Here is a 13,805-nt window from a genome sequence, read left to right on the forward strand (position 1 = left end):
TGGATCACTCAAGGTCATCATCACACAACAGCATTAAACTGCTTTCTTTCTGCTCACTTTATAATCAAGATTAAATGTCAACATTTGGTCTACTTACTGAAAGTCAAATGCAAAAAAGATACCTGATGTTTTTGTCATTGTTGAGAAGGAAGCGACCCAGAATATTAATGGCTAAAACCTGTACAAAAAAAATTATAAAACAGTGTTATTTGTATTCTCAGCGAACATGTTTGAAAGGATTTTATGAAACAAGGCACTCCGAATTTTAAAGAGTAATCATTGACAAACACCACCATTTCAAGCAAAACTCACCCTTAGCCCACTCTCCGATTTAATGTCCATAATAGTAAGAACCGTTTCGTAGAGGATAGCATTGCCTACGTTTTTACTTGTCTCTGTGTTTGTTGCAACCTATTAAAGCATTTTAGAAAGTAAAAACATTAATTTGGTGCAAAATAAAAAGGTAAATACACATTTAGTTCTAAAGAAAATGTAACCATACTCCTTACCTGTGCAAGAATGTCATTCATAGCTTCACTCGAATCATCGTCACCCTTTCCAAGAATTCTCAACAGCCTCAATATCCGCACCTTAAAAATGCCAAGAGACACAGTGTGGCCCAGAGGAGCTCATCAGATTGCTTTGGATATAAAAAAAACAGGTATCACCTCATATGTGAAAAAGTTGGATTGAAACTTTGACCACTCTAAAGGGGCATTAACTCTGACAGCAATATGCAGTGACAAAATAACCAAAGTCATTGATTTTCAATGAGAGTTGATGATTTGAGGCAACAGAGACCATTGACACCAGTGTCTGCCAAATGCATAAATGTAAATGTGCAGTGACAATGCAGCAGCTACCAATGGAAGTGCAAACAGTGGAGCTCCAAGTTTCCCACTCCTTTTGAGCGATGACTTTTTCAGTTGTTCATGATTACTAGATAAGGATTTTTAATACATTTTAAAAGAGATTGCAATAAAGAAAAAAAAAAAGAGCAATTTCTTTGAGTTAAAGAGAAAAAATAATAGGCAGAAAAACTATAGGAATTTCCACGACTTTTAAAGTTTATTAATTTAAATGAGTTTTTCCAAGCCTGGAAATCACAATTTTATAATTCCTGGATACTTTCACGATCTCCATGAATGAGGGAACCCTGGAGCTCACATGATCGACTGCATCAAATTCAATAGCCGTCAGTGTGATTGTACAGTAAAAATCAATTGTTTGCATCTGAACAATCAAATAACATGAATTACATTAGAGAAACTCTGCACTGATCGTAGTGTTAAAAATGTAAAGTCAATGATGTGAGGAAAATTTTATAATATATACCTGTAGGAAAGGGTCACTAATGCCAGACACATCATGCTCAGGGGAATACCCTGACATGATCAGGTTCTTCAGGATTCGTACCAGTTGTGGAACCAGCTAGAAAAAGACCAGTGGAGAAAACTGTCATCAAGATTACTGAAAGGTCATCCCAAGAGATTTTGAAAGTCTGAGTTAAAACTGGACAGCACAGAAAGAGGATAAGCACTGAGGCACCCTGAGTTGGTCATCTTCCAATAGATTGATTTTCAGTATACATTCAATTAAGAGCTTTATTCACGCAAGTAAACATGTCTGTGTTAACCGTAATTGTTTAGCACTTTTACTACCACAAACTGTTTTACTTTTTTTTCACCACAAACTGTTAATTAACAATCCTCAATTTGGCAAATTTCTTCATTTTCTTTGTTCCCCCCATATTGTACATATTGGAAAAACCACAACCCAATAGTGACCGTATAAAAGAGAATCATTAAAATTAATCTAATGGTAAATGCAGGACAAGTGAAAATGCATGAGGATCTACACAACCTTGATTTAAAAAAAAAAAAAAAAAAAAAACAACATTTAATAAGTTCTAAATAAAAAGTACATCAAAACCCAAAAAAATGTGACTATGTCAACAGTGACCATGATGTTGAAACTTTTCCTTAAGAGCATGCACCAGCTATGAAACCAGAATGTCCTCTTACCTTTTCATTCTAACACAATGCAGGAATTGTAACAGACAAATGACAGAAAAAATATGAAGTAGATGTTAGGGGGGAATTGGAAAAAAGTCACTTTCAGAGAAGAGCTTAACATAATGCTACGGTTATGAGAATGAGAGGTGGGGTGCTGGCACAGTAGAACAGGCTGGGGGTGGGAAGAGCAGCGGCAGATATACAGAGAAAGTACAGAGGAAGAGCCCTTATTCATTCCCAATGTGAGCTTATTCACACCTGCAGCTAAATGCAGGACAAGCAACTACATTTCAGTAAGGACTGCATATTCATTTCAACATTTATGTAAATGCTATTAGTGATAGATAGGGCTGAATGATATAGAGGAAAATTGCATTATGTAATTAGCTTGTTGGATAATGTGATGGTGATATGCGATGCAATAAATTTAAGATTAATGTGTCAACTCAATCTCAAGAACTTGTCCTGTGTGAATGCCCCACAAGTCTGCTTCACACTTGCATCTCTACTGCTTTTTAGTCTTGGCCACATACCAGAAAATAACTCTGCATCTAGGCTATTCCCCATGCTCTCTGCATTTCCATAAACCTTTCGGATTAATGCATTAAAGTCATTCTATTATTGTAACCGTGTCAATCAGCTTATTACGATAAGTTCATTTACAATATCATTAAAAATTCGATACATCGTGCAGCCCTAGTAATATTTACAAATGATGTTGTCTCAATGTGTTGGATGTGGTGCATAAACGGTTTCAGAGATCACTTGTGAATTTCAAAGCATGATCGGTGGCTACGTACCTTCCTGAAGTGCGAGAGCATGTCAGGACTTCGCTCACACATTTCAGTGAGCAGAACAACAGACGTGTGAAGAACTCCTGCAGAAAACACAAGCGAAATACAACAACTTTTTTTATATTTCATTCTGTAACTGCTGAGCAACCTTGAAAAGTTTTATTATATAATCAAAATGAACAACAAATTGAAATTCTGCTGCTGGAGCTAAGTGTGGAACATTAAACAGAGTTCATCTGGTTTATTCCTGTTATGCAGATTATTTACACAATTATAAGTATAACCCCAATTCCAAAAACGTTGGGACAGTATGAAAAATGCTAATAAAACAAAATTATTATATTCAGCCTTTGCTATATTGAAAGCACTACAACTACACATTATATGATGGTTTTTCCTTGTGAATTTCATTTTTTTTTTTTTTTAAATGTACAGTAATTTCAAATCAGATGATTGCAACATGCACCAAAAAAAGTTGAGACAGGGGAAATTTAAGACTAATAACAATTTGTTGAGTTGAAATAAGGCGATGTGAAACAGGAGATGTTAAACAGGTGAGGCAATCGTGTCATAAAACTCCAAAAACAACCTAGTCCTTCAAGAGCAAGGATAGTTCAGGTCTTGTCAATTTGCCAACAGATGCTTCAGCAAATAATCCAACACTTTGAGAACAATGTTCCCCAGAGTCAAACTGGAAGGATTTTGGGCATTTCACCCTCTAAAGTGCACAATATAGTTAAGAGATTCAAGGAATCTGGTCAAATCTTGGTTCGTAAAGGGCAAGACGAAAACCATCTCTGATCCCTCAGACGTCACTGTCTTAAAAAACGGCATTCATCTGTAATGGATATCATGAACATGGGCTTGGGATAACTTTAGTAAACCTTTGTTAGTCAACACCACTCGCCGCTGCATCCACAGATGCAAGTTAAGACTTTACTATGCAAAGCAGAAGCCATACATCAACACTGTCCAGAAGCGCTGCCGACTTCTCTGGGCTCGGTCTCATCTTAAATGGAAAGTAGAACAGTGGAACTGTGTTTTTTGCTCTGAAGAGTCCACATTTCAAAAAGTTTTTGAAAAACAAAGCCATTGTGTTATCTGGGCCAAAGAGGAAAAGGGCCATCCAAGCCGTTATTAGCGTCAGGTCCAAATGCCAGTGTCTGTATGGGCCAGGGGTGTGTCACATTTGTGAGAACACCATGAATGCAGACAGATGTGTACACATTTTGGAGCAACATTCCACATTTTAAACTTAAACTTGTGTCTTCAGTGTCCAAAAGCTTAACTGTTATTGGTGATGTTTCACAGTGGTAAACACTCGACTGTCCCAACTTTATTGGAGCGTGTTGCAATCATCTGATTTGAAACTACTGTACAATAAAAAGAAAAATGAAATTCACAGAGTAAAACATCATATTATGTGTAGTTGTAGTGCTTTCAATATAGCAAGGGGAATATAATTTACAAATCACAAATTTCTGTTTTTATTAGCATTTTTCGTACTGTCCCAACATTTTCGGAATTGGGGTTGTACATAAAAAGGATGTCTAAAAGAACAGAAATAAATAACAAAAGTTAGGGACTGTGAGGGATTGGGAGTTAGCCTACATGTGTGTAAACTTTCACATTTTGATAATCATACCAATTTCTGTAATTTTATCAAACAATTTTGAGAAACCAACTAATACCACAAAATATCACAGGAATCATAAAATCTATTGATAATACTTATTGATATTTGTGCTGTTGTTTTTCCCACCAAAAACAATGTTCCTTCCTGGAAGAGTGTCACTGAGGAACTGGCTTTTGTTAGAGATATTACAAAAAACTAACAGGAAGGACAGTGACAGAGGACACTGAAAAAAAAAAAAAAAACTACATATATTGATTAAAAAAAAATAATAAAAAAATAAAAAAAGATATGCCTACAATATTTATTGAGAAGTTGTTTTAGAAATCCATATGTTCACTTAATAAAACAAAAAATAATCTGATTTTATCTTATATATTATGACATGAAAAATTTGAATATGAAAAATTAAAATATATTAAATAGAACAAATGACCCATCTATGTTTACTGATTTTTTTTAATTCAGTATTTACTGATTTTTTTATGACAATACACAGAAAAATTAGATCTATGGGAGGTTTTAGAGCAAAGATCTCACCATGATTTTTCTCACTGAGCAGGTTTTTTGTTGCTGGCAGGAACATCTCCATCAGCTCCGGGACCTTGCGGATGACATGAACCGCACACAGTGCTGCCTGAGGGCAAAAAGCTCATGTCAAAACCGTTCACACATTTACAGCTCAACACCCAGCTGGACTACAACCCCATATTCAGCTGTGAAGGACTGTGAAATACCTTTTTCCTCAGATAGGAGTTTGACGTTTTGAGGAGCTTCTCAACTTCTCCAGCTAAGTCACGGCACATTTCAGATGAGCCCATGCAGCCCAGAGTGCACAAAGCCAGTCCCTGCACATACTGTGTACTGTGGTTCAGGTCACTGCAATACACCCAAAGAAAGGGCGTTAGATGAAGCTAGCCAAATTAGGCAGATGTCAACATGGACAAGATGTCTGACATACCCTCATCCTCCAAAAAAAAAAAAAAAAAAAAAAAAAAAAAAAAAAGATCCTGAAAACATTAAATACACATTCATTTGCAGCTGGGATAAACATGGTGTGTGCGGTGAATTATTGGCTGCCAAGAGCATGAAATCATCAAATGTAGAAGACATTTAGAATGCAAAATTGTCAATTGACCTGTTCAGATCATGTCCTAATAATTTCATATTATTGGGCCTAAGGGCCTTCATCTTAATATAAATTCATTTTAATGTTTGATTTTATAAATCTGTGTTAATGGTGCAATAAACCATTTTTGTACTGTATTGGGTTGGCACTTCATGTCCACTGCAAAATCTGTGTAATGAAATTGAGAACACCTGATTTAAGATTCTTGTAATAACTTGTGGCACTGGTTTGGATATTATAGAACTGAAGATGTGAAATATGATGTTTGAAGGACAATAAATGGAACAAATGAAGTGGCACAATTTAACATTTTAATTTACACTCAAGAACCAGCACACAACTACAATAAAAGGGTCTTAAATGGAGAATAAAAATGTCCTTGATATTTAGACATAAGAGGTAACTCACAATTTCCTCCCCAGTCTAAAAAAAAAAAAAAAAAAAAAAAAAAAAGAGCATTTATAGTTCCCAACCTGCTGAAACATCCCTTTTTGAAATCTGTGTGTTCGTGACATCATGAAACATTACTTATTTGTATTTTCACATCTCACAACATGCGTCATCGCACTCTTGGTCCTGCCCACTGGCGCTCAGTTTGAGAGAGCAGGACAGACAGGCCTTGTGTGGCCCAACTATTACTGAACACCAAAGGGGACCCATCTGGACTATTTTGAATTGTTTTTGTATATAAACATGCACTAGGCAGACGTCTATGACTGTTGTCATGTATCTCACAGCTTTTTAATGATGCTGTGTCAAGTTACAACTCTGAAGTGGAGAAACCATTCTCTTTCATTCTGCTGCTGCCTCTTGCTGTTTTGAGCACAAAGTCATCCTGGACACATTCTTTCGACACATCTGCGCTATTTTTAATAGATTGTGTATGTAAAAATGCACTAGATGGACGTTTTTGACCGCTTCGATACGTTTCTGGCAATGTGTGCCTCAGTGCACCTACATGCGAGCGTCATTTCACCGTGCATTGGACTGTGTGTGTGTGTGTTTTTTCAGCTCATATCAACATGGATTCCTTGTGAACCAGTCATAATATGATTCAAGCTTTGCAAAGGAATTGTTATTGAAGGATGGGGCAGTTAAAAACACTTGGACCCGACTGCAAAACAGTAAGTTTACCATTTCATTCATGAACACTTCAAATGTCATGACTGTTTTATAGTTTATGGTGCTGAGGGTTAACGGCTGTGCTTGTGATATTGTGATGTGAACAGTGTAATATTTTCAGATGCAATGTGTTGGATGTGTGTTGTGTAAACCCTGAAATGTAGTTTTGTAATATTGTGGAGCCTGTTCATTCTCTTCCGATTGAGTTTCAAGTATGGCTGTATTTGAGGGGCTGCACGATGTTAGCCAATCATAACAGTGGCTGTTTACTTTATCAGTGGACCACAGGAAAGATAATACAATTATTTAAATAAAATAGCATTTCATGACTCCTGTAACGCCACCAGTCACACAGACAATTATGGTTGATGCAAGTATTTAGACAACATGAGATTCTCTGCTCACTTCTTGATGCAGTTTGTCATTAACAGATGGACGTCCTGCCTCTCGTCTAGTAGCAGCATGGCTCCCAGGTACCCTATCCGCTTGTCTGTGAACTTCTGTGATGCAATCAGCTTCAGGCACTCCAGCTAAAAACGAGATTTTTTCCAATCAAACACTGCAAAACTCTGTATGGTTGAAGTGGGTACTTCTGGCAGCACAATTAAAGATTCCACCAATTACTGTTCTGAAATAACGTTTTATAACTCACCTGGCCAAAGTGTGCCGGATAGCCCAACATGTGCATATAAAGCAGCTTAGCCACATTTCTACAGCGGTATGTGTTGTCCTCTTCTCTAAAGGATGACCTAATGGCAGCACACTCTTTCTGGATCATCTCTCGCTCCTCTGCTTGGGTTCGTGCCGTCCGGATTGTCCGGATGAGCTCCCGCAGTCTGATTGGAGCTGGCATCCTCTGTAATAAAAGCTAAATGTCAGCAAGTGGAACATCATAGTACCATTAATGAATATGTGCCACAAAGACAAATGAAGATTTATTCTATGCTTGCATTAGCCAGAGCAACATGGGATCAACAACCTAAAAACAATCAAGCCATCGATCTCTAGTGGACTATATTGCTCTTAAATGTGCGAACGCCAATCGTGCTTAGATTCAGGGTACATGGCCTGAAATTTGGCGTGGGATTGCGGGTAATGCGCACAATTTTAATAATTCCGCAAGTTCCAAGTTCATAGCGCGGGAAATTCCCACATACTTTTATTCACTTTACAGTGCAGCTGCGAATTATTAAACCAATAGATACAGATGAACAAATCAAACTTTTTTTGTATCAAACTGTATCTCCATAAGATGTGTGAATAAATCCACTATCTCTCCCTATCCCTTGCATGCAGCTGTCAGCAGTGCATTGAGCACTTGTTGAGTTTAGTGTGAGCGCGTGCACTGAGGGAGCGCTTTGTGGCATAGTTACTGAACTTATGTTACAGATGTATAAACCTTTCTAAACCTGTCAATTCGACATGTACATGGCGTTATACCGTGTATCCATAAGCGAGCGACGCAATAAAACTATCGCTCCTGTTTATAACGAACAAAACTGTTAATACTGCAAGCGTGTGACGTTGGAGCGACCTATAGTTTTGACACCTTTCATATCTTGGCACTCCATCATTAATCATAATGCAGCACATTTGACCAGAAAGGCAGAAAAAGCAAAAATGCTTTGTGTACCAGCTGCATGGTGAAGAGACACATTTAAACACCCATTACATCTCTCACTACCATCTCTCTAATGTTCCATCCAGGGTTGGAAATTAATGGGGGCTCAGGGCAAATATGCCCCTGAAATTCAAAATATGGGGGCAAAAAGAATGCTCCTGCAAAGAGTTCCTATTGTTTTATTTTCATTGTGAAATGTTTATTTTTGCATTTCTTTTTTTAATCAATTAGAATGAAGAAGTTTTTTTTTTAAGCTCCTCATTCCAAATCTGGAGAAATGAATTTCAGGCCCTGAGGGCAGATATTTTTTTGTAATTGCAGCAGGAGATAAATCATGCATATACTATACAATAATGAATGAGCTCTAGCTCAACCCTCGAAGAATGACATTACGGCCACTTCAGAGTGAATTACTAGCAATTCAAAGCATTCGCAAATTTACACTTTCAGACATGCTGTAACAGATGAATATGCAGGGCTGTTTTACAAATATAATATTACATGTGTATAAATTGTAAGGTGCCCATTGTCAAGCATCATTACAGTAGTAATTCTGCCTTGCTGTACAGTCAGAGATGGAGAGGTCAAAGCTTCTGCAAATAAACGTAAAAACAAATTAATTTAAATCATAGACATATGTTTGTCACAATTCCACTAATAACAGCAATAACAGTTTAATCTTCAATAACGGCACCGCATCTTCACGCAGTTGCTTAGTGATTTGCGTAACAAAATGCCAAAGATGGTAAACAAATCATAGATACTAATGATTTCTCACTGGAGCAGTTTTGGAGTGGTCACAATGATTATTGATAGTGACACTAGAACTATTGATAACGGTTTTCAACTCAAATAAACGGTAGCATTTCACAATTAATATAAATTTAATGTCATTTTACAGTGTGGGGCATTTACATTCAACTGCAGCATATAAACTTGTAAAAGTGTGGCAAGGGGCACTTTCAAAATAATTATCGGATGTGGTGCAATTCAAACATATTTTTTAAATATCTCCCAATTAAATGGCATTAACAATAGTAGGACATGAAGCGTCCAGAAACATGCGCTCTTTCTCCGCTTTCATTTCATCTCTTGCCCTCAAGAGAGAGTGTGTGTTCACCTCATTAAAGTTCAAGCAGCAAATATAGCTGCAAGCAGCGATGACGGGACCAAGCACCATGGGTCTATTTCCACCTGGTGGATTTCAGAAAACAATGCAAGGTGGACACATGCATTTGGCATTTGACATCTAAACAATTTTGAAGCAATTTGGGTACATATAAAAGGACTATTTTTAAGTCTGTTGTAAGAGCCACACTTCCTGCTGCCAGGTGGTGGCGCTATGACCGTGACCCAAAATAGTCACAACCATGTGATTAGCCCCCCATGACTAAACATACATCACAATTTTGATCTAAATCACACACTGCACACAGAAGATATGAGACACTTCCTGTTTCCCATTTTTCACCATTAATTTAATGCCTTGCCATGGCAATACCGTTCGATATATCAAAAATCTGTACACAATTTAGCATCTTCAATATCTTGGCATAATATTGTCTAAATGTGGTGACAGTCTTGAATCCCCTAGGAGGAGTATTTAAAAGTTCAGAGACGGCAATATTCAAAATGGCAGACTTCCTGTTGGGCGGAGCTAATAAATATAATTATGAAAGTTGTCCGGCTTGATGAGAACCATATGTGTACCAATTTTGGTGACTGCAGGTGAAAATGGGGGTGCTACAGAGTCCGTCTTACACACCCATTTTAAAGGGGGCGCTACAGAGCAATTGAGACAGCCTAAACAGACAGAAGAACTGTGGCGAATTCTCCAAAAAGCTTGGAACATCCTATCCGCCAACAACCAAGAAAAACTGTGTCCAGGTGTACCTAGGAGAATTGGTGCTGTTTTAAAGGCAAAGGTGGTCATACCGAATACTGGTTTAGATTTTTTATGTTTACTGGACTTTGTATGACATTAAGTGATAAACTATTTATGAAGACATCCTCACTATGCAACATTTTTCACAAGTGCCTAAAACTTTTACACAGTACTGTATGTACCAAGTCTGACGACTCTAGGTGAAAATGGGGGTGCTACAGAGCACCCCCTACACGCCCATAAGTGAACTTTTGCCCAGTCCTAATCAGAGGTGTGAATCTCCACTGGCCTCATGATTCAATTACGATTCAAAGGGTAACGATTCAATTATAAAACGATTCTCGATGCATCACGATGCATCTTGTCCTTCAATTTCTTTTTTCAGTTTCTTCAAAATTAATTTTTTACTCTATTTTTTCCCTTTCAGCTTTTTATTTAACAGCTGTTTTAAAAAATCAGAACGAGTCACATTACATAAACTGGCCTTTTACATTCAGTATGAGCTGTGAACAAAACATGGAACATCCACAAGATTAAATAAATGGTTCAATAGTTTAAAAGAGTATCTCAGTTTCAGTTTCTTTCTTTAGAACCTTATAAAAAATCTCTTAAAAGCACAAGAAAAGAAAAATTGGTTCTCCATCAGAACACACTGAATACTATTACTTCAACTGATTATAATTTATTTTTTATTTTTGTTTAAGCATTGTAAATCATTTAATAGTATTTAATTATTATTTAAAATTAATCTATGCCATGCTATTCATTTTAATTTTTAACCACAACTGGAAGTTGCTGGTCCAGGATGAGAAATATATCTGCTTCTATGAGAGAGCACCTGTCAGCTTCTCCTCTCCTCACCTGCACAGGTGATAGTAAAGCAGTTTAAATAGCGTAGTTCTTGCTTCAGAAATTTATCAAGCCTCTCGTATGCACTGTTCCATCTGTTTGCTCTGCGAGTAGATCGCACGACCCTGTCGCAAAACCTACAATGGATTTCAAACCTTTAGCATCAGGTGTGCGCACTGTCCTGACAAGTGAGTGACCGGCAATGACTGGCAATATAGCAAAAGCCAATGAAAACATCACCAACATCTCCAAACTGCTGCCTCGTCATTATTTTCTTCTGTGTTTTCCACCGTTGAGTGCAAATCAGTGCAATAATGGGTGCGAGCTCATCTTTCATGTTGTTTGTTGGCTTCTTATCATGAATAAATGCTCCCGTTGCAATATGCGTGTGTTTGTGAAAGAATTTCGGGATTGTAGTTTCATTCGGGAACAAATGGGCATGTGTATGATACAGCTGGTCTGCAAACAGTCGTGTTTGTGCACTTGACTTTAGTGTATGCATTTAACTCGCTCCGTTTCTACATCTGTCTTTGGCGTGCGCCACTGCTCTGCCGTGATTTAAACTAAACTCAGAATCGATTCTGATTCTTTTGAGAATCAATTCAGAATCGTTTGAGTATGAATCGCGATGCACTGCTGAATCAATTTTCCCCCCATTCCTAATGGCCGATGCCTCTGTGTGTGCAAAATTTTGTGACATTTTAAGCATACCAAGTGCCTCAAAAACACCCAAATATAGGAAGGAATTATAATGAATGTGTTGCCATGGCAACAGTATTTAAGACATGAAATATTCTTTTACAATTTCACATCAGCAGTGTCTTGATATTATTCTAAATAATTTTGAAGAAATTCATGTAAACACAAGAGGGCTATTTCAAAGTCTGTTAAAACTGCCAGTTGGCGCTATGACCGTGACCCATAATAGCCGCATAAATGTGATCAGCCCCATTACCAAACATACAGCTAAATTTTCATAAAAATCATAAAATGTACACAGAAGTGCCATTAATTTATTGTGTCGCCATGGCAACACCGTTCAATATTTCACAAATTTGTTCACAATTTAACATCTTCAATGTCTTAGCATAATAATGCCTAAATTTGGTGCCAGTCACATGAATCCCCAAGGAGGAGTATTCAAAAGTTCAGGGCATGCAATTTTCAAAAAATGCACACCCAATCCAAAATGGCTGACTTCCTGTTGGGTGTAGCTAATGACTACGAATTTGAAAGTTGTCTGGCTTGATGAGAACATTATATGTAGCAAGTTTGGTGACCTAAGAAGAAACTGACTCCACCACTTTTGTCAAAAGGTGGTGCTACAGAGCTCCCCAGCCACACCCATGTGTTAACTTTTGCCCAGGACTAATGGCCGACAACTCTGAGGTGTGTACAAAATATCATGAAAATTCAACATGCCAAGTACCTCAAAAACATGTGAATATACATAAAAAGGAATAATGACATTTAATGTGTTGACATGGCAACACTGTGTAAAATATCAATCTCTTTAGAATTTTAAATCTGCACTGTCTTGACATTATTCTAAAAAATGTTTAAGCAATTCAGGTAAACATAAGCGGGATATTTCAAAGTCTGTTAAACGTGCCACACTTCTGCCAGTTGGTGGCGCTTCGACCGTGACCCAAAATAGCCACATCAATACGATCAGCCCGCAAGGCCAAACATTTGGTTATGTAAAAACATTTTTATGTAAATCACACGATACACGCAGAAGATGCGAGACACTTCCTTTTTCCCATTTTTTGACATTAATTTATAGCATCGCCATGGCAACACTGTTCGATACATCAAAAATCTGTTTGCAATTTAGCATAGTCAATGTCTTGGCATGATGTCGCCCACATTTGATACCTGTAACATGAAATCCCTAGGATGAGTATTTCAAAATCCAGTGCATGCATTTTTCAAAAAATCCAAAATGGCCGACTTCCTGTTGGGCGAAGCTTATGACTGTCAGTGCGAAAGTTATCCGGCATGATGAGATCTATGTGTACAAAGATTGGTGAAGGTAGCTCAAAAGGGATGTGCTACAGAGCCCCTGAACATGCCCATCTTCTTGGTGCCGCTACAGAGCCCCCCCAGCCCGCAAGGCCAAACATACGGCTCAGATTTGATGTTAATGCACACAGATATATTGATATATCAAAAATCAGTTCGCAATTTAGCATAATGTCTTTGCATGATGTCGCCCACATTCGGTATTTGAACAAGAATCCCCTAGGAGTAGTATTTATAATTCTTAGAAGAAAAATAGTGCCTCTGCACTTTCAGTGCTTGGGCCCTAATAATCCTTAGAAGAACAATAGGGCCTCTGCACTTTCAGTGCTTGGGCCCTAATAATACTAATAATCCTTAGAACAACAATAGGGCATCCGCACTTTCAGTGCTTGGGCACTAACAAGTGAAAAATTAACTATTAATACAATCATCCAACTAAATAAAAAGGCAGGGAAGGAAATTTATAAATATAATAAATCTTTATACAATATTCCGATACCATAATTTAATGTATTAAATATAAAGCAAAAATAAAAATTGAAATAAAGGAATAATAATACAAAATAATGACAATGAATCATTAACCAAAAATGTCACATTAAGTTTAATTGCACCTATGGATTTTCAGTTTGTCTTTATTTTTTATAGGGCTACCTATCTTAATATAGAGAATATTTTGTTAGCCTATACTTGTTTTAAAGTCTTCTTTAAAAAGATTTCTCAATAAGCCTT

At 37.3% G+C, this 13,805-nt stretch overlaps 1 protein-coding gene across 2 annotated transcripts in view; it reads right to left on the reverse strand.

Annotated features, from left to right (window-relative positions):
- The window catches only part of LOC127415664 (AP-1 complex subunit gamma-1-like), a 48,288-nt gene that overhangs the window by 13,797 nt on the left and 20,686 nt on the right, over positions 1 to 13,805 (reverse strand). For both annotated transcript variants that reach the window (XM_051654473.1, XM_051654482.1), the window contains exons 2-10: positions 7,346 to 7,549; positions 7,099 to 7,223; positions 5,180 to 5,321; positions 4,983 to 5,079; positions 2,816 to 2,892; positions 1,336 to 1,431; positions 510 to 590; positions 313 to 411; positions 123 to 178 (exon numbers count right to left, since the gene is read on the reverse strand). In XM_051654473.1, the coding sequence (XP_051510433.1) occupies positions 123 to 178; positions 313 to 411; positions 510 to 590; positions 1,336 to 1,431; positions 2,816 to 2,892; positions 4,983 to 5,079; positions 5,180 to 5,321; positions 7,099 to 7,223; positions 7,346 to 7,546 (974 nt within the window). In that variant the 5' untranslated portion in view covers positions 7,547 to 7,549. The remainder of the gene's footprint in view (positions 1 to 122; positions 179 to 312; positions 412 to 509; positions 591 to 1,335; positions 1,432 to 2,815; positions 2,893 to 4,982; positions 5,080 to 5,179; positions 5,322 to 7,098; positions 7,224 to 7,345; positions 7,550 to 13,805) is intronic.

Source organism: Myxocyprinus asiaticus, chromosome 2 (genome assembly GCF_019703515.2).
Source record: "Myxocyprinus asiaticus isolate MX2 ecotype Aquarium Trade chromosome 2, UBuf_Myxa_2, whole genome shotgun sequence".
Taxonomy (NCBI): domain Eukaryota; kingdom Metazoa; phylum Chordata; class Actinopteri; order Cypriniformes; family Catostomidae; genus Myxocyprinus; species Myxocyprinus asiaticus.